The sequence below is a fragment of the Peromyscus leucopus genome, chromosome 12 (assembly GCF_004664715.2).
Source record: "Peromyscus leucopus breed LL Stock chromosome 12, UCI_PerLeu_2.1, whole genome shotgun sequence".
NCBI lineage: Eukaryota > Metazoa > Chordata > Mammalia > Rodentia > Cricetidae > Peromyscus > Peromyscus leucopus.
The window spans coordinates 80,179,143-80,202,897 of NC_051073.1; the positions used below are offsets into that span (position 1 = coordinate 80,179,143).

At 50.1% G+C, this 23,755-nt stretch overlaps 1 protein-coding gene across 3 annotated transcripts in view; it reads left to right on the forward strand.

Moving 5' to 3' along the window:
* The first annotated feature begins 2,843 nt into the window (after window positions 1-2,843).
* The window catches only part of Ppil2 (peptidylprolyl isomerase like 2), a 28,670-nt gene continuing 7,758 nt past the window's right edge, over window positions 2,844-23,755 (forward strand). For 2 of the 3 annotated variants that reach the window (XM_028856693.1, XM_028856694.1), the window contains exons 1-12: window positions 2,844-2,947; window positions 4,056-4,105; window positions 6,462-6,507; window positions 8,682-8,744; window positions 10,481-10,532; window positions 15,595-15,646; window positions 18,816-18,907; window positions 19,669-19,758; window positions 20,623-20,698; window positions 21,956-22,116; window positions 23,192-23,267; window positions 23,610-23,716. In XM_028856693.1, the coding sequence (XP_028712526.1) occupies window positions 2,916-2,947; window positions 4,056-4,105; window positions 6,462-6,507; window positions 8,682-8,744; window positions 10,481-10,532; window positions 15,595-15,646; window positions 18,816-18,907; window positions 19,669-19,758; window positions 20,623-20,698; window positions 21,956-22,116; window positions 23,192-23,267; window positions 23,610-23,716 (897 nt within the window). In that variant the 5' untranslated portion in view covers window positions 2,844-2,915. The remainder of the gene's footprint in view (window positions 2,948-4,055; window positions 4,106-6,461; window positions 6,508-8,681; window positions 8,745-10,480; window positions 10,533-15,594; window positions 15,647-18,815; window positions 18,908-19,668; window positions 19,759-20,622; window positions 20,699-21,955; window positions 22,117-23,191; window positions 23,268-23,609; window positions 23,717-23,755) is intronic. The other variant, XM_037209954.1, reaches the window with a different exon arrangement.

The window sequence follows — 23,755 nt, forward strand, 5'->3', positions numbered from 1 at the left end:
TGTTTGGCCAGTGGTGGTGCACGCCTTTAATCCCAGCACTTGGGAGGCAGAGACCATGCGATGGCCCCTTACTTGCACTCTGACAAGCAATTCCATTACGTGCACTGTGAATGGGGTGGGGAATATTGTTCTTCCCTCTGGTGACTGACCCCATTGATTTGGGTTTCTCTCTCCTTGCAAGTGAATTATGTTTTCCTTGTATGTATTCTCTAAACACAAACCTACTTTGGTGGGTGTTTTTGCCTGGAAGAGAGTGAGTGGGTCTGTCAGTTTCCAGCTTGGTACTTCTCTGAGTTTCAAAAATTCTCATTGTCACCTCATATGCAGGCCTTAGAACCTGTTCTCCATGTGAGATGTCGGTCATTGCTGGACATTAGGATATACTTACTGAGTCATGTGTGATACCCACACTTTCCTTGGGACTGTAGATTAAAAAAATCAGAACATAGGCAAAATTACTACATAATTACAAATTGTGATAAACTATGGGAGAGATATAAGGCTGGCCAAGGAAGGTTCTCTCTTTTTCTTTTCTTCTTTCTTTCTTTTTTTTTTTTTTTTTTTTTTTTGAGACAAGGTCTCACTGTATATTCCCGATTGGCTGTAACTCACTACATAGACCAGGCAGAACTTGAACTCACAGAGATCCTTCAGCCTCTGCCTCCCAAGTGCTGGTATTACAGGTGTGTGCCACCATGCTGGGCTAAAAGATCTTTTGAGGTGAGTTTTATTTGGAAACCAGAAGCCATGAGCAGAGGCACAGGGGACCGTCTCTGGGCGATGGGTGGATGGTGGTCCTTGTTAATCCCACTGTATGAGAGTAAAGACCATTACTCAAGTTTTTTGCTTGAATAAGATTTATTTCCTGTCAGAACCAGTTAACTCCCTAAAGCAGGGTTTGAGAGAATAGTCCTAAACACAGGAGGAATGTTTTATTTATAGTCCCCAAAACTGCAAGGCTAGGGCGCTTCCGATGGTTTCTTGGTTACATAGGAATTTGGCTGGTTGAACATCTTATCAGGGTAGTGAATAAAAAAAAAAAAGAAGCCGGGCGGTGGTGGTGGTGGTGGTGGTGGTGGTGGTGGTGGTGGTGGTGGTGGTGGTGCACGCCTTTAATCCCAGCACTCGGGAGGCAGAGCCAGGCAGATCTCTGTGAGTTCGAGGCCAGCCTGGGCTACCAAGTGAGCTCCAGGAAAGGCGCAAAGCTACACAGAGAAACCCTGTCTCGAAAAACCAAAAAAAAAAAAAAAAAAAAAAAAAAAAAAAAAAAAAAAAAAAAAAGAAAAAAAGGAACATGACTGCCCCTAGGTGTGGTGGAGGAGAAAGTTTATTGTACATAAAAGGGGAGCTTAGCCAGAGGCAGGGACACCTGGGAGGGTCCATAGTGACATGACCCTGAACCATACAAGAAGGGGAGGAGGAGAGGGGGACCAGGTGCAGCAGCCAGGAGGCTCAAAGAGAGCGGATGAGAAGGCCAGGTAACCAAAATGGCTGGACTATACAAGGAAGGGCAGCCCAGCCCCCGGGCTGGAGAAGTTTGGGGGGCGGGGACAGGGCATGCATGCTAGCCAGGAGGCCCCTGTGACAGGTAGGGACTGAGGGATGCAGGGGAAACCTGGTGGCCGGCATCCACTTTGATATGTTAAACAGGCACCTCAGCTGTGTGTCCCAAGTTTGAGAACTAACAGTTGGAGGTCAGGGTATAGTGTGTGGAGCACATCCTTTAGCATGAAAGTGGAGATTTGCTACAGAGGACAGGGAATCTGAGAATTCTTTGATCAGACATGTAGACAAGAACTCGACATGTAGTTTGCTTTGGGAATCAGCATATAAGCGGTGTTTAAAACCACAAGCTTGGGGGGCTGGAGAGATGGTTCAGCAGTTAAGGGCACTGGATGCTCTCCCAAAGGGTCAGGTTCAATTCCCATCACCCATAGGAGATCTGACGACCCTCACACAGACATACATGCAGGCAAAACACCAATGCACATAAAAAGTAAAAGCCACAAGCTTAGGCTGGAGAGATGGTTTCCTGGCTTCGCTGGTAAAAGCACTTGCTGCACAAGGCTGCAAGGAGAACCAACTCCTGAGTCTTGTCCTCTGAGCTCCACACACGTGCCATGGCACATAATTGACCACACACTTACTTTAAAAGGGAAATTCGGTCAGGCGGTGGTGGCGCACGCCTTTAATCCCAGCACTCGGGAGGCAGAGCCAGGCGGATCTCTGAGTTCGAGGCCAGCCTGGGCTACCAAGTGAGTTCCAGGAAAGGTGCAAAGCTACACAGAGAAACCCTGTCTCGAAAAACCAAAAAAAAAAAGAAAAAAAAAAGGGGGGGGGGAATTCAGGCGTTTGTGCTTATTATACCCTTCAGTCCTCTGTATCCTTAGGCAAAAAACAAGCCAGAACAAGGACCTGGCCCCCAGGGAACGATCTAACAGAGGAGATATATGGGACTGGACCCGAGGGCTTTATCACTTGCCACCTGATGGAGGACTTAGGGGCCGAAGGACAGCAAAGAAAAGGAGGTTCGTAAACTGTGGGGTGGACACACCTTCGCAGGCGCTGGTCCAGGAGAGAGGGCGAGAGGCTTTGATACAAGGGAGGCAGGTCTGAGCAGATCTGGCTGGCACAGCATGAGCTGGGCAAGTAACCAAGCAGTGCCCAGAGACGTCTCTGAGAAGTCGAAACGCAGTTTGGCGGGAGACAGGAAAAGCGGACTCTACTCAGCCAGCAAGCCTCAGCCTCGCAGGGTGGCCGCGCCCAGCATGCACTCTGGGCACCTGGAAACCACAGTTCCCAGAATGCCTTATTCCAACTTCCGGGACCGGGTGAGCCGAACTCCGGAAGTAGTCGAGGAAGCGGAGGCGCCGAGTCTCATCGTCTGCTGGTGTCGCCTTGGGTTTGTCGCCGCCATGGGGAAGCGACAACACCAGAAGGACAAGATGTAAGTTGGCAGCACCTTTGGTCTCAGCTCATCGCCATCCTGAGGGTCATCTCCTCCCAAAAGCCTCAGTTCCCGCAGGCGCGGTGTCGTCCCTCGCGCGGCCTCCGCCGCCACCGGACTGGTTCCCGTCTGGGGTCTGCCCCACCTCCTCCCTTCTGCCCCGGCCTTGGTTGTCTGCCCCGCGCAGACAGCCCACTTCGTCCTAGCTCTCGCCTGCTAGTCTACACACAGGCCACGGTTTAAGACGAGCGGGCCATGCTCCATGTTCTCTCCATTTTCTGTCTCTCGAAACTGGTGTAGTCCGATGTCCTCACCCCAAAGTGCCTGCAAGGATGCCTTTCACTTCTGTATTGTCAAATCTAGTGAAGCCGGCCCTTGGTGGCCCTCTCTTTTCTCCTTCCTCTTTGCTGGACTTTCTTCCCTTGTCCTAGACTTCATGGGTATCCCCTTCATTTCTGGTTCTCAGTGGGTGACCTGGTCTAGTAGTGGATCTCTACTGCACTTAAGTCAACTCAATAGCGCTCTCAGAATTAGTATGCCTGAAAGGGAACTCTTGATAATTTTCACACCTTAAGCCTGCTCTATTCCCATCCTGTCCCAGTGGTTACATAGTAAGTCCCTAATTTACCATACGTAGACGGAAAGACAATTCTCAGCCTTACACACCAGTAGAAACATGCACACGGCAACCAGAACTATGTTAGGTCATGTCTGGTTCCTGCTCAAAACCATCCAGCGACTTCCCACCACACTTAGGGCAAATATAGAGTACTTTCTGCGACTCAGCCACTGCCCTTGCTTCTCTGCGTCCACACACCTCATTGCACGTTTCTCTAGCGTGTCCTTTTGGGGACACATTCAACTTCTCCTGCCCCAGTCTCAGTAAGTGCTGTTCTGTAAAGGGCCAGCCTAGCTCTTTCTCATTGTCAGATCTTCTGTAAATCCAGTTGGTCTCCTTATCTTCCTGTCTGTTGTGCTTACCGTTGTGTGTCTGACACTGCACAAGTTTCATGGACAGTTGTCAAGCGAGTGGCAGTTCTGTCATGATATTTCTACAGCCTCTGTCCTTTCCTTGGAGGGAACTAGTAACACACACTGTCTTCCTTAGGTACATCACCTGCGCTGAGTACACTCACTTCTATGGTGGCAGGAAGCCAGGTAAGGATGCTGGTGTTTCTGAGGAATGCATGTAGTGATCCAGAACAATGGATAAGAACCAGAGCACTGACATTACAGTGTATAACTGCACTGAATACAGAGTTCACAAAAGAGTACATATACTCAACATAGTAGAGTATCCTTACCTCTTAGTGGAGTGTTTTTAAAAATATAATTTAAGCTGGGCGGTGGTGGAGCACGCCTTTAATCCCAGCACTCAGGAGGCAGAGCCAGGTGGATATATATATATAATTTAAAATGGCTTTTTCTTTAGGAAGTGCTATAAACTTTTGCTTTAGAGGAGGAAAACAGGAATGATAGTACCCAAAGTTGCCAAGGCTGTAGAAAAAAGGACATAGTCATATTTTTTTTAAAATTTATTTTATGTGCATTGGTGTTTTGCCTGCATGTGTATCTGTGTGAAGGTGTCAGATCCCATGGAACTGGAGTTACAGATGGTTGTGAGCTATCATGTGGTTGCTGGGAATTGAATCCAGGACCTCTGGAAGAACAGCCAGTTCTCTTAACCACTGAGCCATCTCTTCAGCCCCCATATTTTTTTTTTAAGACAGTCTTATTATGTAGCTCAGTCTGGACTTGAACTCAGGACCCTTCTGTTTCTACCTCACCAGTGCTGGGATTATAGGCGTGAGTCACCATGCCCAGTCACAGTCACAGTTGTGATGCTAATAAAGAATATGAGCTTTAAAAAGCCCAGCCAGGCTGGGTGCGGTGGCACACGCCTTCAATCCCAGTGCTCAGCACGCAGAGGCAGGCGGATCCCTGTGAGTTGGAGGCCAGCCTGGTCTACAGATTGAGTTCCAGGACAGCTAGCGCTGTTACACAGAGAAACCCTGTCTTGAAAAACATGTGTGTGTGTGTGTGTGTGTGTGTGTGTGTGTGTGTGTATGTATACATATATTTTATTAATTTATTTTATATTTTATTTATTTATTTATAATAAAATAAAATTTAAAAAATTCTGTGATGGAGCCAGCTGGTGGTGACGATGCACGTCTTTAATCCCAGCACTTGGGAGGCAGAGTCAGGCGGATCTCTGTGAGTTCGAGGACAGCCTGGTCTACAGAGCAAGATCCAGGACAGGCACCAAAACTATACAGAGAAACACTGTCTTGAAACAAACAAACAAAAAAAAAAAAGTTCTGTGATAGGGCTGGAGAGGTGGCTCAGTGGTTAAGAGCACCTACTGCTCTTCCAAACGAGCCAGGTTCAATCCCAAGCACCCATATGGCAGCTTGCAACTGTCTGTAACTCCAGTCCAGGGGATTCAACACCCTCACACAGACATATGTGCCTATAAAACACCAATATACATAAAATAAATCATTTAAAAAATTCTCTGCATTAAAACAATTCTTCAAATTGTTCAGCCCATTTGAAGACACCTGCCTTTGAGCCTCTGCCTTGTGCATGCTAGGCAATGCTTTATGACTGAGGTATGTCTCCAGCCCAGGAACGTGTGTGTTTTTCTTCTATCTCTAAATTTCAGAATGTCAGAGATCAAATCCAGGGCCTTGCATATGCTAAGCAAATGCTCCACCACTGAGTATACTTACAGTCACTCTTAAGTATTTTTTTGAACAATGTAGAATTTTATTGTTGTGTCTATGATGTAAGTGCAGGTGTAAGTATACTTTGGTACACATGTGGAAATCAGAGGACACCTTTATGGACTTGGCTGTCTTGGAACTTGCTTGTGGGTTCCAGGAATGGAACTCAGGCAGTCAGGCTTACGTGGCAAGAGCCTCTACCCACTGAGCCAGCTTGCTGGCCCTCTGACTGGTTTTGTTTTATTTTGCTTTGTAGCTTAGGCTAACCTATACTGTGTAGCCCAGGTAAACCTTTAACTTGAGTCTTCTGTGTCAGCTTCTTGAGTACTGGGATTTCTTAGAGGCGTGGGAACCACTTGTGGTTCATGTTTTCTTTTCCTTTTTTTTCCCCGGAGCTGAGGACCGAACCCAGGGCCTTGAGATTGCTAGGCAAGCGCTCTACCACTGAGCTAAATCCCCAACCCCCATGTTTTCCTTTTTAAAGATTCACTTATTTTATGTTTATGAGTGTTATGTTTGCATGTACATGTGCACCATGTTTGTATCTGGTGTCCCTGGAGGCCAGAAGAGGCATTGAATCCCTGGAGTAGCTTAGTGATGCACCCAAGCATACAGCATATATAAGGCCCTGGGTTTGATGTCCAGCAACACACAACATGTGTACTTTCCCTCTTAAAACAACAGCAACAAAGAATTTAATCCATGGTAATGTAGTTTTGGTGACAGGTACACAGAGATGAAATAGTTTCCAAATAAGTTCTCTGGTTTTTATTTTATTTAAACAGATATCACACAGACAAGTTTTCGCCGCTTACCTTTTGACCACTGTAGGTAAGACTTTTACAAGGCTTCTGTTTTCTTTTGATTATCATTTCTCCAAATGTGTGTGTGTGTTAAGATAGGGTCTTTCAACTCTATAGCTGGAGCTGGCCTTGAACTCCTAATTCTCCTGTTTCTACCTCCCAAGTATTAGAATTTACAGCCTACCTTACTTGCATCTGGAGTATTTTTGCACTGACTTTTGCATAGACAGCCGATCATCCTTGATCTGAAAAAATCCAAAATTTAAAATATTCCCAAATCCACAACTTTTTGAAGTCTGAAACTCAGAAAGTTAGAATTTGGAGCATTTCAGTTTGGGGGGCTCACCATGTACTGTGTGTGTGAGCTTGACCCTTTGAGATGCATTCAGGGTTTTCTCTGTGCCTTTCTAGATAACTTGAGCTGGGAGAAAGTGGATCCAGCCATGAGGACAGTCCATGGGTATTTTCTGGTTATTGTGTCTGGGTTTACCAGTTTTGCTTTTTAGCTTTATTCTTACCTTCTGAGTTTGAGCAGACCCTTGCTAAGCATATTTTATGTGGGAGAGGACAGGCGCCTCGAGAGCAGCCTGTGCCTGGGGTTCATCGAGGACGTAGTGTATTTTATGTTTGAGAGGACAGGCGCCTCGAGAGCAGCCTGTGCCTGGGGTCCATCGAGTACGTAGTGGTATTTTATGTCTGAGAGGACAGGCGCCTCGAGAGCAGCCTGTGCCTGGGGTCCATCGAGGACGTAGCACTGCGGAGTCGTGGCCCAGACGCTCGGACTCCACTGTCTGCAGTGCTCCAGCTCTGTTCTCGTCCAGATTGTAAGTCCTCGTGGCATCAGCAATAGTGACGACCTGGGGACTCAGGAACTGGTGGGAAGGGGAGGGTAGCCTAGATGCAGAGCTATCAAGTGTGGCTTTGGGGCACATTGGTGTCTGGACAGAGGGAATTCTGTGGAGGCATGTCTAGGACCCAGCCATCTCCACACACTGGTCCTCTAGGGTAAGGTGGGGAGGATGGGGTACTGTAAAGGTAGAGCAGTCTGGCATGCTTGGTTCTAATTCTGAAGGTCCTGGTGACCCAATTAGGGCCTGTCAGCCATTTGTCACAGTGCAGGGAGAAGGGAGGGAGGGCTGCAGCATGGGACGGGGACAGACCACAGTGCAGGAAGGCCTGCACATAGCTGTTTTATTCCAGAGGCGGGGCCTGCCTGCCTCTGCCCCTCAGGAAGCCCCGTGCCGTGCTAATGGAAGCGCAGTAGCACCTGCTCAGGGAGGGTGGAGAGGTAAAGTGTCCCGAGCAGAGATCCTCCCCTGTCAGCCTTGTTGGAATGAATGCTGTCTGGTTTAGTCGGTCTTTGAGAGAGCACTGCTTCCCCTCTTCTGTCTAGGCCTCTGACTCCACTCGTCCCTTTTAACCATAAAATCACTGTGTAGACCAGGCTGGCCTTGAACTCACAGAAATCCCCTGCCTCTGCTGGGGTTAAAGGAGCGTGCCACCACCACCCTGCCAAAGGTTTTTTGTTTTGTTTTTAAGATAGGGTCTATATGCTGTTCTGGTTTCTGGTGGACCCGGGATTCACTGTGTAGACCAGGCTGGTCTCTAACTCAGGAGGATCCACCCGCTCTGCCTCCTGGGTGCTGGATTTCAAGGCGTGAGACCATCCCAGGAAAGAAAGGAAGCAGTGGTGGGCTGTCCCCCAGCGGGCAGCTCGTGTGGGGACGTTACGGTAGTTGAGGCTGCCGTGAGCCTTTCACCCCCATGCTTCAGAAATTCCCAAGGATTCCGTTTTTCCTCAGTCACGTTCCCAGCACACAGCCGAGGGGTGTGGGCACTGCAGACCACGGCAGCCTCGTCAGACCTTGGGGTGGGCAGGTGGCTCTTTGATGAAAGTTTGCTCTGCCTGCTCTGCAAGGGTCTGGAGAGGGAACTCAGTCTTGCTTCCTCAAGGCCACCACTGGGGGCCTCTTTTTGACTTGAATCCAACAACAAAACCTTTCACAACATGAAGTGGGCTTGAAAGCAGCTTGGCTGCTTCTGCACCAAGTGCTGAGGATCTGTTGGGATGATGCCTTATCTCTAGTGGTGTGTCGGTGTGTCGGTGTGTCGGGGCAGAGCACACTGGAACTGTTGGGAAGGCTGTAGGAACTGTAGTGTGCGTAGTGTGCCCAGAAGCTGACCAGAGTCTGCCCTCTTCAGTCTCTCCCTGCAGCCTTTTGTCTACCCAGTCTGCACCCCTGAAGGCGTCGTCTTCGATTTGCTGTGAGTTTCCTCTTGAATTTTTACATTTCTTTTTATTTGTGGGGTGTGTGTGTTCCCTAGTACATGTTGTTTGTGTGCAGTTGTGTGTGCCCTAGTATGTGTTGTTTGTGTGTGCAGTTTTTTTTGTGTGTGTGTTTGTGCCCTAGTACATGGTGTTTGTGTGCAGTTGTGTGTGTTTGTGCCCTAGTATGTGTTGTTTGTATGTGCAGTTTGTGTGTGTGTGTGTGTGTGTGCAGTTGTGTTCAGGTGCGTGTGTGTGTGTGTGTGTGTGTGTGTGTGTGTGTGTGTGTGTGTGTGTGGAGGCCAGAGGTGGACCTCGGGGGTCTTTCTCTGTTGTTCTCCACCTTATGTTTTTGAGACAGGACCTTGTCAGTGAACTTGGGACTTGCTGTTTCACTGGACTGGCTGACCAGCAAGCCCCCAGGGTCTGCCCTGCTGAAGTTATGGACGTGTGCTGTCTTGTCTGGCTGTTACATGGACCTTGTGCTTGCATAGAAAGTTCTTTGCCCACTGATCTGTCCCCCAGCACTGTCTTTAATTTGATTTGACAAATACTGCAGATTGTTGACATCCATTAGAGAAAGAGATGTTGAGTTTGTGGTTCCAAGCAGGGACAGTCTTGTCCCTAGAAACCTCATGAGGTGTAGGCAAGCCTCTTTAGGAATTGAGAGGGACAGCCAGGTCTTCAGAGACATGGCAGAAGTGCTCTGTGACCTCTGGCAGGCCCTATTAGCTGGCAGATGCTGTTGTCACTACTTGGGATGGAGATGAGTCCTTCTACCCCATGAGTTAGTTCTTGATGTGGAACAGCGATGTGCTGAATGTTCTCTGCGTGATGAAAGCAGGGCTGTAATGAAGGTGCCTAGTTCCCGGCATTATAGTCTGAAGCATTGTGCCCTATTTTATGTTCTAACATATGTTATCTTTGTTCTATATTTCAAGTTTGTTTTTAGATTCTAAAATATTTTCTAAAATTTAGAAGAAATGTAAAATACTTGAATAGAACATTTTACCGTAAAAAGAGCTCACTGTTCAGGATCATCACTATGAATGTTTATGCCTTCTGGGCCCTGTACACAGATTTTTTTGGGGGGCGGGGTTCTCACTGTGTTGCCCTGGCTGGCATTGAATTCCTGGGCTCAAGTGATTTCCTGCCTTCCTCTCATAAGTAGCCAGGCTTACACAGTGGGTGGCCCACCACCATGCGTGACTGCGAGTATAATTTTTGATGCTGACCTAGTATTTTGCTGTGTAGACATGATAACATTCGTTTGCCCCTTTGCCTAGTTAAAGTTTTTTTTATATGCAACTGCAGTCAAACTCCTGCAAATGCTAAGTGGAGCTCATGGGAAAGCACAGTCCATGTGCACAGGCGTGTCACTGAGTGTATGGAAACCCGTGTTCCACATGTGCAGCCTGCCGTGCCCTCGGCTGGAGCAGCCCTAGGCTCGGGGCTGTCACTGGCAGCACCTACTGGTGACAGTTTTTAAGATGTATTTTATTTTATGTGTGTGGATGTTCTGTCTGTGCCGGCATGTCTGTCTGTGCACCACATTTGTGGAGTACTTGTAGGAGCTGGGAGAGGACATTGGATTCTCTGGATCTGGAGTTGAGATAGTTGTTATTGCTGTGTCCTGTGGGTGCTGGGAGCCTGGCCTCTGCAGGAGCACCACGTGCCCTTAACTGCTGCGCCATCTCTCTGGCCCCCAGTGACCTTTTCTGTTCTCTCCCATCAGGAACATTGTTCCATGGCTTAAGAAGTATGGGACCAATCCCAGCAATGGAGAGGTAGGTGGCCATGCAGGTACTTGTTCCATGGAGCTGGGCCCTGCCTTGACTTTGTCTTTGCCGTTTTCCTGTCCTCAGTGGGGAACTGTTGACGGGGCCTGGAATGACAGTCCTCGCTCTCTGTGCACACATGTGCATGGACAGTTGGCCCTCTGTGTTTGCAGATTCTGTGTTCTTGCATTACTCAACCGTGCTCAAAAAGAAGTATTTGTGGAAAAATTTTATCTGTATTAATATCTGTATCATTTTCTTGTCATTGTTTTCTAAATAGTATCAGATAATTACTTGTGTAGCATTTATATTATAATAGGTAGCAGTCAGTCTAGAAACGGTTTAAAGTTGGTGAGAGGGTACACATAGGTTCATTCAAATGCTACATCATTTGAGATTGGAGTATTTGTGGAGTCTTGGGACTAGTCTCCTGTGAATGTACACCATTGTACATTTTTGTTTACTTGAGACAGGGTCTTGTTCTGTAGCCCAGGCTGTCTTCTCACGCACAGGAGTCCTGTCTTAGCCTCCATGCCTAGGTGTCTGTGCTTTCTCTTGAGTTTGATCAGAGTGGGTGACTCATCTGTATCTTGCTTGTGTGCTTTGCAAGGTGCTGGCGAGTCTCAAGGGTGTCTGGAGAAGACACAGCCTCTTCTGTGAGACCGTCTGTCCTTTAGAAAGGGTGGGTTTTTTACTTGTTAGTATATGTGCGAGTATGTAGGTCTGTCTGTGAGTGCACATGCCCTGGCACAGGGTCGGAGCACAGCTTGTGGGAGTCAGTTCCCACCATGCAGGTTCTAGAGGTCTCACTCAGAGTGTCAGGGTTGGTGGCAAGGGACTTCACCCACTGGGCCACCATTGTCCTTGTGTCTCTGTCTTTGTGGCTGAGCCGAACTGAATCCTGCCATTTGCCATTCGCAGCAGTGTGCAGAAATAGCCCGGGCACACTGAGCACACAGGAGTAGTCTAGGACTGGGGAGTCAGAAGAAGGTGCCTTGTCCATTTCCACAGCAACTGGCCAACTGCCCTTCAAACTGCTACGCATTTTAAACTTCTAGCCACACTGTGCAGAAGAAAATGCTTCTTGACAATTCTGGGTATCATCAGGCTTCTTTTTGTTTTTGTTTTTTGAGATAGGGTTTCTCTGTGTAGTTACTCTGTAGACCAGGCTGGCCTCTGACTCAGAGGTTTGCCTGCTTCTGCCTCCTGAGTGCTGGGATCAAAGGTGTGCATCACCACCTGGCAGGGTTTTTTTTGTTTTTGTTTTTGTTTTTTAAACGGGCAAAAAGAAAATCATGTTTGCCTTTAATCCTAACACTTGAGAAGCAGAGGCAGGTAGATCTCTGTAAGTTCAAGGCTAACCTGGTCTACAGAGTGAGTTCCAGGACAGCCAGGGCTACACAGAGAAACTCTGTCTTAAAAACAAAAACAAAGAAAGTTGTATTCATATCACCCAACATGGGGATGGGGCAGACAGATCAGCTGTGTGTCACTGAAATGACCCAGAGAGGGGTGGTGAGGAAGGAGGGAGGCTAGGTGGCTGAGGAAGCCTCTTAGGAGCTGCTGTTACGCTCAGTCCTGAGGAGGAGACATGATAGCATGAGATGCCATATTGGGGAACCTTGACGGTCCTGGACTTAATCTGGTGGGTTGGAAGCCCAGGCAGGGTCATGACCTGACCTGTATTGAGGAGAGCTCTGGTTTTGTCAGGAAGGTGCTCTTAGGAGCCTAGTGGCCCTGGGGAGATCAGCCGGGGACCATAAATTTGTCTGGGTGAGAGGTGCTGAAGGCAGAGGAAAGGAGAGACCTTAGAGACTGGGCCAGTGGGATGGTCAAGGTGTTGAGTCCTGTCCTTAGGGCAGTAGGGATCTCAGCAGTCACCTAGTACTGTGACGTCTTGGGGACAGGTCACAGTTCAGAGCTTCCTGCATTGTCACTGTCCTGATCAGCAATAAAGGCCCGTGGACCCTGGTAATCAGTCAAGGATCAGCATCCGAGGCCCTTTCCTCAGGTCTTGCCAGTGCAACCCCATCCTAGCCTGGTTACCTCCTTGAAAGCCCTGTTTGAAGTGAGGTTTCTGGGGCTTGTAAACTTTGGGGGAACATCTTTTTTTCTACTATCAGCTTGATACAGTACGAATTCTTATCTTAATAGTGAAATGTTTCACTGAGGCTTGCCCAGTGATTGAGTAAAACCAAAACTTATTATAAGCCACAGTCACCCTAGGGTCCCCCCTGCCATAGCCTCCCTGGTTCTGTGGGTTGCAGTCTGATTGTTCTTTGCTTTATATCTAGAATCCACTTATGAGTGAGTACATACCATGTTCTTCTGAGTCTGGGTTACCTCACTCAGGATGATGTTTTCTAGTTCCATCCATTTGCCTGCAAATTTCATGCTGTCATTGTTTTTCTCTGCTGAGTAGTACTCCATTGTGTATATGTACCACATTTTTTTAATCCATTCTTCATTTGACGGGCATCTAGGTTGTTTTCAGGTTCTGGCTATTACAAATAATGCTGCTGTGAACATAGTTGAGCATGTATCTTTGTGGTATGATTGAGCATTCTCTTGGGTATATGCTGGGTCTTGAGGTAGATCGATTCCAAATTTTCAGAGAAACCGCCATACTGATTTCCACAGTGGTTGTACAAGTTTGCACTCCCACCAACCGCGGAGGAGTGTGGGGGAACATTTTCAATCCAGATCTAGGGAACTGTCCATGTATTTAGTCTGGTGACTGCCTTTCCTGTTAGAGCAGATGGTGCTGCTCCTCCACTTCTCTGCCTGGGACAGGAGACCCCTTGGCAAAGGAGACCCTTTGGGTTGGGGTGCGGCTCAGTAGTAGAGCACTTAGCTAGCTTGCGGAAGGCCTTGGCGTCCGTTCTCTAGCATCCACCTCCCCCCAAAAAAATCCACATATACAAAATCAAGCAAAACAAAACAAAAGTCTTTAAGACTCTAACCTACTGGGTGACAGGAAGCTGGCAGCAGTCTTTCTGGCCCTGGTGACAGTCTGGGACTGTGCGGGCCCAGGGATTCCTCCCAGTGTAGATGGCATGCGCGGCCCACTGTCCCTGCTGCCGAGGGAAGGGGGCTGTGGTACACAGGTGAGCCTGTGCGCTTGCTCTTGGGCTGCTTGGGGTAGGAGCGTGGCCTTACCTCCCAAAGCAGTCTGCTTCCCTTCCTTGGTGTTTCTCACTTGGAAATGTGACCAGCTTTTTCTGCTGACAGCCAGGAAGCTCTGGGGCCTTTTCCCGAGGCCCCATGCTGGGAGGATATCCTTTTCTGATTTCCTCATTACAGATCCCTGCTGCCTGACTGTGCTTGTGGTTAGTTGGTCTCTGCCTTCCTGAGGCTGTGGCTCCCTACAGGTGTCACACTGGGCTCCCCTGCTGCTGCTGCCCTGCCCTTTGCCTCTTGTTAGCGTTCCCTGTCCCCTGCTTCCCAGCTGCCACCTCTGGTACCTTGTCTGCATTGTCCTCATGACTTCAGCCTCTGTTCTGGTGGACACTGTTATTCAGTCATACCTGGGTGCTTTTCGTTATTTCTGCACTCTGTGTTACAGATGCTCTTTGGGATATCAAATCTTGTCAGTTGCTCTGTGCTCTGCAGCTGCCAAACCTCACAGAGCAGTCACTTTGGACATGTCAGAAGCTGGGCCATTTCCCTTCTTCTCGGACTCCTAGAGGGTGTGTTGTGTTGTAGCACTCCTGGTCTGTGGGCATGTCCACTCCTTTTCTGCTGTCCCCGCTTTTCAACCGTGCTGAACAACACTCCACCACCGAGCTACGTCACCAGTTTCTCCACTTTAGTGTTTTGTTTCCTTTTAAAAAATATTTGTACCACACTGTAAGCAGAATGCCTGGGTACGCTCACTGGCTTTATTTGTTACATTTATTCAGTGTGTGTGTGTGTGTGTGTGTGTGTGTGTGTGCATGTGGGCCTACAGTATGTGTAAAGGTCAGGGGACAATTCGTGGGACTTATTTCTCTCCTTCCTCTGTGTAGGTCCTGCTGGGCTCAGTGACAAGCACATTGACCAGCTGAGGCATTTCTCTGACTTCCCTACTAGTTTTAGGAATATTCATTTTGTTTTTGTTTTTATTTTATTTATTACCATTATTACTAGAGAGAGAGAGAGAATATGATGTGAGTGTTGCTGTGCCACACATGTGGCCAGAGGACAACTTTCATGAGTTCGTTCTTCCCTCTGCAGTGGTAAGCCATCTCAATGGCCCTGCACTCACACATTAAATAGTGTGCTTACCATAAAGATGTTCAGAGTGGTGGTCCCGCATACCTTTATTTAAATCCCAGTGCTCGAGAGGCAGAGGCCAGCCTGGTTTTCAGAGTGAGTTCCAGGACAGGCTCTGAAGCTACTCAGAGAAACTCTGTCTTGGAAAGACAAAACAAACAAACAAAAACAACAAAAAAGGATGTTCAGTCAAGGTGCTGGAGAGATGGCTTGGAGGTTAAGAGCACTGGCTGCTCTTCCAGAGGTCCTGAGTTCAATTCCCAGCACCTACATGGTAGCTCCCAACCATCTGTAATGAGATCTGGTGCCCTCTTCTGGCCTGCAGTCAGTCATACATGCTGTATACATAATAAATAAATAAATCTTTAAAAAAAAAAAAAACGCTGTTCAGACAAGGCCTGGATGTGGAGCTCAGTGGTAGAGCACACACTTAGTGTATATGAGGTCCTGAGTTTGGTACCTGGCACCAAGAAGAAAAGTTCAGACATTGTGGAAATACACGCCAGTCTTTATTCCACAGCCTCATCATTTACCCGAGTGACTGCCTCTTACGTTTGTCGGATTTAATGGTTTACAAATCTAGGATCTGCTTACAGCCTGAGTTTACAGATTACGTCACCGCAAGTACGAAGGCTTGCCGTTCTTCAGCCTGCAGGAGTCCTGGCCGTGTCTTGGAGTCTTCCCAGAGAGAGTTCCCTAGTGTGAGCTGCAGAGAGTCAGTTGGGCAGATCTTTCTGTCTGTCCCTGTTGCTCCTGATTTGACAGCCTTCATGTTATTTCTCCTCTTATTCATTCTTGTTAATTGTCTGTCTTCCAGAAACTTGACGGGAAGTCCCTGATCAAGCTGAACTTTGCAAAGAACAATGAAGGTGAGAGCCCCTGTTGTAGACTGTCCAGACTCCCCACCCCCTGCTCTCACCAACTTCTTGTCTACAGTCAGACATCCTTTCTCCTCTCTTGTGGTTGGGGCTGAGCCTGTGGCTTCACACATGCTAAACAAGGGGTCTGCCTCAGTCACATCCCCAGCTTCCTTCCTTCCTGACACTTGCTTTTGATTTCCCAGTTGTCACACGACTTCTCAGAGGTTCAGGTAGTTTAAGTAGGGATAGACAGGTGGCTCCCACAAAGGCTGTTAGGCCGCTGTGAGCTGCTGGTGCCGTAGTGGGGCCTCGTGCATGGGCCTCTTCTTGGCTGTGGGTAGAAGTTGCTCAGACTAAGGCCCAGGGTGGCCAGCCCAGCTGGTTGTGGTGTTTGGGAGGCATTTCCAGTCTGCTTTAGAGTAGACTGTCCATTCCCAGTGCTCCTTCAGACCTCTGCCCCCCTCGGGCCTTCTGCTCCGAGTCCCTCTGCGGTCTGCTGTTGCCGGTGCAGGTGATATAGCTTCAGCTGCAGCTGCCCCGCCCTGTCCTGGGGTCAGCCTTGTTGGAGGTTCTTTGTGGTTTGGCTAAGGGGTCTCCTTTCACTCGGATGTAAGTACCACGGTGGAGGCTGCTGTCAGTGCTCCAGGGAATGTTGCAAACGTAGAGAAAGTGGGCTTGCTTTCTTCATCGTCTGACCTACAGCAGCCCTGGGTCCATAGGTCCTATGTGTCTGTCACAGAGCAGATCTGCCTGGAGATGTGCAGAGAACAAGCAGGTGGGGTGAGGAGGTGTGCATGTGTGTCCATCCTTGAGTGAGAAGAGCTTTTGTTGGTGGGGGAAGAATCTAGGCAAGAGATGAGTAGGGCATCAGATGTCCTGTTTTAGACAGAAGTAGAGGAAGGAAGGGAACCAGCAGGATACCCACTGAGGCAGCAGACAGGGTCTGAGAGGAAGCTGTATGAAGATATGGGAAGACATTCTAGGCAGAGGGGTCAGGCACATCAAAGGCAGACATGTGCTCGAGGGTGTCCATGCATGGCAGGATGTTGAAACCATGTGAGCAAGGGCAGGTGACGTACCATGTGAGGGCAGGGGATAGGAGCAGGTCAGTGCTGCTCAACTGGGAGACCGCGGAGAGACACTGAAGAGAGCTGCAGCACTGGGCCTCAGCATTGGCGGTGCTGGGAGGTCGGGCTTTACCTGCCATGCAAGTCCTCTACTAACGAGCTAGCCACGGCGGCGGCGGCAGCAGCATCGTCGTCATCGCCTCCCTCCCCCCCCACCCGTGCTCTTTTTTTTTTTTTTTTTTTTTTTTTAGGTAAAGTCCAGATTGGCTGCACACTCACTTTCTCACTTTGTAGCTGAGGCTGGCCTGGAATTCCTGATCCTTCTCCTCAGACTCCCAAGTGCTGGGATTTTAGGCACATACTACCTTGACCAAGTCTACTCTGGTTTGATTTGAGATTTCTGAGCCATGAAAATAGAGATCACTAGTGAGCCGTTTCCACCCCTGCCCCTCAGCAGCCCTGGCTCCTACAGCCTGCTGGGTTTGTCTGGGCTTCCACTTGGCAGTCTCGGTGGTGCTTGAGGCAGATCCCAGACATGGCATCTTTCCCCACTTCATCATTTTGTTATGTAGCTCTAAAAAAGAAAGACTTAGGGCTCGGTGAGGTGGCTCAGAGGGTAAAGGCACTTGCTACCAAGCCTGGCAACCTGAGTTCCATCTGCAGGGTTTATGGAGGAAGGAGAAAACTGACTTCTCCAAGTCATTCTTTGACTGTCACGCTTGCAGTGTGACATGTGCACACCCCGTCCCTCCCCTAGCACACAAACTTAATGAATAAAAATATAATACAGAGCTGGTGGTTGCATGGTCCCAGCCCTCAGGAGGCAGAGGCAGGTGGATCTCTTGAGTTCAAGGCCAGCCTGGTGTACAGAGCGAGTTCCAGGGAAGCCAGGGCTACACAGAGAAAGCTTGTCTAGAAAAATCAAAACAAACTCCAAAAATGTAGTACACTAATTAAAAGATAATGACTTACATCTTCATAATGGTGAACAGGAATTGCGTGGTCATCAAATATACACACGGTGGTTAAATTTCCATAGCGTGTGCATGCATGGGATTTCTTTTTAGAAGTCAGTCTATCCAGATGTGGGGACATGTCTATTTGTCCTCTCCTCCACCCCCATGTATCTGCTGGGACTCACTAGACAAGCCCCTGCTGGATATGAGTCATCTCTTGGGGCAGGAAGATGGGGAGGCTGGCTAGCTGGCATGTGTTACAGAGAGCTAGGTGAGGAAGGCCAGGAGATACAGGGAAGGGTGGGTGCTGTGGGCCTGAGGTAGAAAGCAGTGGTAACAGGGTCTCTAGAAAGTAAGCCATGTCCTGTGTGGCATGGCTGTAAGGGGTAGGTCAGCTGAGCCAGTCTGGAGGCTGACAGACTGCTCTAGTAAGGGAGAGTGAGGGCTGGGTCTTGAGATGAGTAGGAGTTGTGAACTGTGGGACGGAGCTTGGTGCCTGTCATCGCTTTGGTTCCCAGGTCTTGGTAGCTGGCCTTAAGGTTCTGCCTCCTTCCCTTCTCCGACCCCTGCTGGTGCCCCCACCCCAGGGTCTCTGTGTAGCCTTGGCTGGCCTCGAACTCACAGAGATCCGCCTGCCTCTGCCTCCCGGGTGCTGGGATTGAAGGCGTGTGCCACCACCGCCCGGCCTTCCCTCTCACTTCTCTCCCTCCCCTCCTCTCTCTCTTGTCGTACTGGGGTTGAGTGCAGAAGTTGGCACATGCTAGGCAAATGCCCTGCCACTGAGCCTCCTTTCTAAAAGTTTACTTTGAGACAAAAGTCTTTTTTTAAATAACTTACTTATTTTTGTGTGCATTGGTGTTTTGCCTGCATGTATGTCTGTGTGAGGGTGTCAGGTCTTAAGAGTCACAGATGGTTGTGAGCTGCCATGTGGTGCTGGGACTTGAACCTGGGTCCTCTGGAAGAACAGTCAGTGCTCTTAACCACAGAGCCATCTCTCCAGTCGAGACCCTGAGACTTGTTAAACTGTCCAGCTGGCCTTGTACTCTATTCTTCTGCCTCAGCCTCCTGAGTGTCTGGGGCTATAAATGTATAGTATCACGATTGCTTAATCCGAGCTCTTGAGGGCCACTAACCCTGTGTGTGCTTTCTTTCTAGGGCAGTACCATTGTCCAGTGCTGTACTCCGTGTTCACTGACAACACCCATATTGTGGCCATCAGGACAACTGGCAATGTCTACACCTATGAGGTAGGCTCCATTGTAGTGAGTGGGACTGTTCAATGTGGGGATAGTCCAAAAGCTTGGCTGAGTGCTGGGGGTGAACCAGGAACAGTGAGCTTGCCTGTCTTCATGGGCTTTATAGCCTCAGCACAAGGCATCATATCTGGTTAGGTAGCCACTTTGCTTTATGAGGGTTTAAAATAAAGATCTGGTGACTTCAGCTGGGTAGTGGTGGCACACATCTTTAGTCTCAGCACTTGGGAGGCAGAGGCAGGTGGATCTCTGTGAGTCCGAGGCCAACCTGGTCTACATAGTGAGATCCAGGACAGCCAGAGCTACACAGAGAAACCCTGTCTCGAAACAACATAAACACAAAACCAGGGGACTCTGGTGGCCGTTGGACCCTGAGACCCAGGCAGGCAGTTTGAGTTGCCCAAGCAAGGGTTCCTTGTATCTCAGGGAGTCTTCCCATGTCTTCAGCGTGGACCCGACTCTGGGAGGAAGCTGGGAGACAAGGGGAGGCCAGGCTCTTAGGAAGGGGGGTTGCCGTGTCGGTGGGAGGGGCATGAGCTGTCTCCCTGCTCAGACCAGGACAAGTAGCAGTCTGTGGCATGGGAGAGCCCAGGTTAGACCTCTTGCCTGAAGCAGCCAGCTTGGTGTAGCTCGTCTCTGCCAGGGAGGTAAGAGCATCTGAGACGTGCAGCCCAGGGTGGCTCTCTGTGTGCTGGTTTACCTCTCACCTCTGTGCCATGGCCTAACGGGGTTATGACCCCTCTGTCCTGCTGTAGGCAGTGGAGCAGCTAAACATCAAGGCCAAGAACTTGAGGGACCTATTGACTGACGAGCCCTTTTCCAGGCAAGACATCATCACCCTGCAGGTGAGTGGCTTCCCGGGGAGAGCGTCACCTTGACCTCAGCTCTGCTCTCTGCCTTCCAGCTCTCCTCCCCAGTCTCGGTCGTCTTCTGTGCCGTAGCATCCCTGGCTACGTTAGTGCCCCCGTTAGTGCCGTACCTTCCCCGACAGCCACCGTGGACCTTGACTGCCTGTGGCCCTCGTGGCTCTGTGACCTGGGGGTCACCTCTGCCCACAGCCTCACAGGCACCAGGACACCGGCTGCTCTGCAGATTGTACCCCATCCTCCAAGAGTAGCATCAGGCACAGGTGTCCCCTCCGGTGGCGGGGAATGGTGAAAACTGACAGGAAGTGGGGTTCCTGGCTGGAGCATAGGCTTAAAGGACAGTGTGGCTTGTTCCTGATTGAACCTTGGCCCATGGCGGCCCAGTCTGCATCTTGTGCTACCTGGCACAAGTCTTGCTGCTTCTTTCTGTGCTCTAGGGCAGGGAACACGGCTGGATGAGCTGCTAGGCAGCCTGTTCCCTGCCCTGCACCACCTTTGCCTGTCGCCCTGTCAGGACACAGCCTCCTTCCCTGCTGCACTCCCTCACACAGCCCAGCTACAGTCTCTTCCCCTGCAGCACCGGTCCCAGTCCTGGTGCTCCTCCTGAGTGCTCCTCGACACCTGCAGCAGGTGCCAGTCCCAGTCCTGGTGCTCCTCCTGAGTGCTCCTCGACACCTGCAGCAGGTGCCGGTCCCAGTCCTGGTGCTCCTCCTGAGTGCTCCTCGACACCTGCAGCAGGTGCCGGTCCCAGTCCTGGTGCTCCTCCTGAGTGCTCCTCGACACCTGCAGCAGGTGCCGGTCCTAGTCCTGGTGCTCCTCCTGAGTGTTCTCTTCCTGTCACAGGACCCCACCAATCTGGACAAATTCAATGTTTCCAACTTCTTCCATGTGAAGAATAACATGAAAGTCATAGATCCAGGTATGGACAATGAAGGGCTGCTGGGATAGAGTGTAAGTGTGCTTCTCGGGCGAGCCCTTCCTTCCGGGTGGCTCAGACACTGGCTCCAGAGTGACTTTGGATTAACTAGGCCTCAGATTTCTTTTTTTTGGGAAGCCCTGGTTGTCCTGAAATTTGCTGAATAGATGAGGTTGGCCTCAAATTGGCAGTGTCTCCTGCCGCCTTCCCAGTGCTGGGGTTCCAGGCATGCACCATCATGTCTGTCAGGCCCCATGTGGTCAGAGAAGCGCCTGACTGGAGTCTTGGACATACCGGACACCTCACTTTCCCTTTCTCAGCTCTGGTGGCCCTGTGGTTTTTGGATTCCTTTGGCTGCTGCTCTTCCCAGGGCACAGTGATAGAGGGGCTGCAGGTGAGACTCTGGGTGACATCAGACCTTTGTAGGGTACAGTTAGACTGGGCCCTTGGTCCTCTTGCTTCCTGTGTTTGGCCTATGCCGTTGAGCATGCGATAACATGCTATGGAGTGGCTGAAGTTTCTGAGCTCACTTGTTCCATGCCAAGGAACCAGCTAGACTCATGCCCAGAGCTTAGTTGGCCAACCTCAGCAGGAAGCAGTATTCTGACGCTCATAACAAACACTGTGGACTAGTCAGGATTTAGGGAGGTAGAACAACTCTGGAATAATTGAGCTCAGGAGACCCAGAGCCAGGCCTAGGGATGCTCACTGCCCAGGAAGTTAACAGCCTTTGGCCTAGCAGGCAACATGTGGCGCAGATGGGGCATTTCATGTATGAAATACCCCAGACCTCCTTCCCATGAAATAAGCACACACCTTTAACCCCAGCACTCAGGAGGCAGGGGCAGCTGGATCTCTGAGTTGAGACCAGCCTGGTCTATAGAGTGAGTTCTAGGACAGCCAGGGCTACACAGAGAAACCCTGTCTCGAAAAACCAAGAAAAAAAGAAAAAGCATCACTTTTAAAATCACAAAAGCAAAACACTGTGAAAAGGTTGCAGTGTACAGGTTAATACAGAACAGTGACACTTAAGTGCGGAGCATCCTGAGACGCCACTGTCGGATGAGGGAGACCCCGCTCGGCCTGGCCCCACAGTGCTGCGCCCGCGAGTGCTGCTGCGAGATGACCGGGCAGTAGGCTGCGGCTGTGCTATCCGGAGAAGCCCGTCTTACCAGCCCACCGTGGCTTCCGCTCCATCTCGATTCCCGTTATGCTCGAGTTGAGACTCTGGCTGCCCAGTGCCTGTACCCTGTTTTGTAGATGAGGAAAAGGCCAAACAGGACCCGTCTTACTATTTGAAAAATACCAATGCTGAGACCCGAGAGACGCTGCAGGAGCTCTACAGAGACTTCAAAGGAGATGAGGTGTTAGCAGCCACCATGAAGGCACCTGAGAAGAGGAAGGCGGACCCCCTGAATGCCGTGAGTGGCTGCTCTGGCTCTGCCTCTGACCAGTGGGAAGATCCTGGGGAAAGTGCAGACAGGGACGCACCTGGAGGTGTGGTGGCTGGGCCCCTCCCAGTGGGATGGTTGACGAGCTGGGTCCCATGGCAGCAGTAGGGCAGCCTTGTGCTGGGGCCCTGACCCAGCGCCACGCCTCTGCTGTCCCTGGCATTCCAGAGGCAGCTTCTGCATTTCAGGACAGAGATGGAAAGGCTGCAGGTCTGTGATGGCAGGGGGGCTGGGGCGGCCAGCGGGCCTGGGGCTGCCAGGGCTGCCGAGGTCTTAGACCTTGCCTAGGCCTTACCTGGGGCGTGAGTGCTTGTCTGCCCGAGGTCCTGTCTGCAGTTACGGTGCTGGAATTTCTGCAGCACACTTAGCTGATAGGTGCTGTCTTTCTTTCCTAGAAAGCTTCAGCCATGGAAAAGACAGAGGCGGGGTCTCCCATATAGGGAGTTATCCAGGGAAATTTGGAAAATTAGGTAGAGTTCATTGTCTGTAATTCCTACTTGAACACAGGCACTGCCACCATGCTGAGCGGTCCTCATCCCTCCTCTGAATGATGAAGAAACACATTTAAAGAGATCATGTGTTTCCTGGAAAAATATATAACTGGGTTAGAGAGGTGGATCAGTGGTTAAAACACTTGTCCTTGTTGAGAACCAGGTTTGCTACCCAGCACCTACATGGCAGCTCATAAAACCATCCAGGGGCTCCACCTCCCTCTTCTCACCACTGAGGGCACCAGGCATGCACGGGTGGTTGTGTGTGTGTGTGTGTGTGTGTGTGTGTGTGTGTGTGTGTGCGCGCGCGGCAGATACACATGCAGCAGGCAGAGCACTCGTACAGAGTCATGACTTAGTATTGTTAGTCCTGACTTACTGTTGTTAGTTTTGACCTGTTTGAGGCCTTGGGCTCTGATTTCCTCAAGTAGGCCTTCAATTGTTCTCTTGGTACCAGTAATCTCGTACTCTGGTCCCTGCTGGCTCTCTGGGTGGTGGTCAGAGGTTGGCCTTGAGGAGAGGTGACGCAGTCTGAGCACATGGTTTTCTTGTAGGCCCACTATTCCACAGGAAAGGTCAGTGCGTCCTTCACCTCCACTGCCATGGTGCCTGAGACCACGCATGAAGCAGGTAGCTGTCTATGTCCCCTGTTCACTGGGACAGAATTCACAGTGGGAGCAAGTAGGGCGTCCTGCCGACTTGCTTCAGCACCCCATTGTGCCTTCACTTGAGTCTCTGGTGGCTGGGGGCTGGGGTGCTTCTTGGAAGGTGGGCTGTGTTGAGTCAGGAGGCATCCTCACTGTATGGGCGTGGGGTGCCCTGCTCTCAGGCCCCTAGAGCCGCTGGCACCATTGTCCTTGAATGATCCCCCTTAGCCTCTGGCTCCTGCACTCTTCTCAGAGCTGGGGTGGGCCTGAATGGAGGAGCTACCTCAGGTACAGGGCAGGTGCCGAGCTCAGGACTTGTTTGCAGCTGTCATTGATGAAGATGTACTGCGCTACCAGTTTGTGAAGAAGAAGGGCTATGTGAGGCTCCACACCAACAAGGGTGACCTTAACCTAGAGCTGCACTGTGACCTGGTGAGTATGTGCCTGGTCCCAGGTGCTTTCTGGGGGATT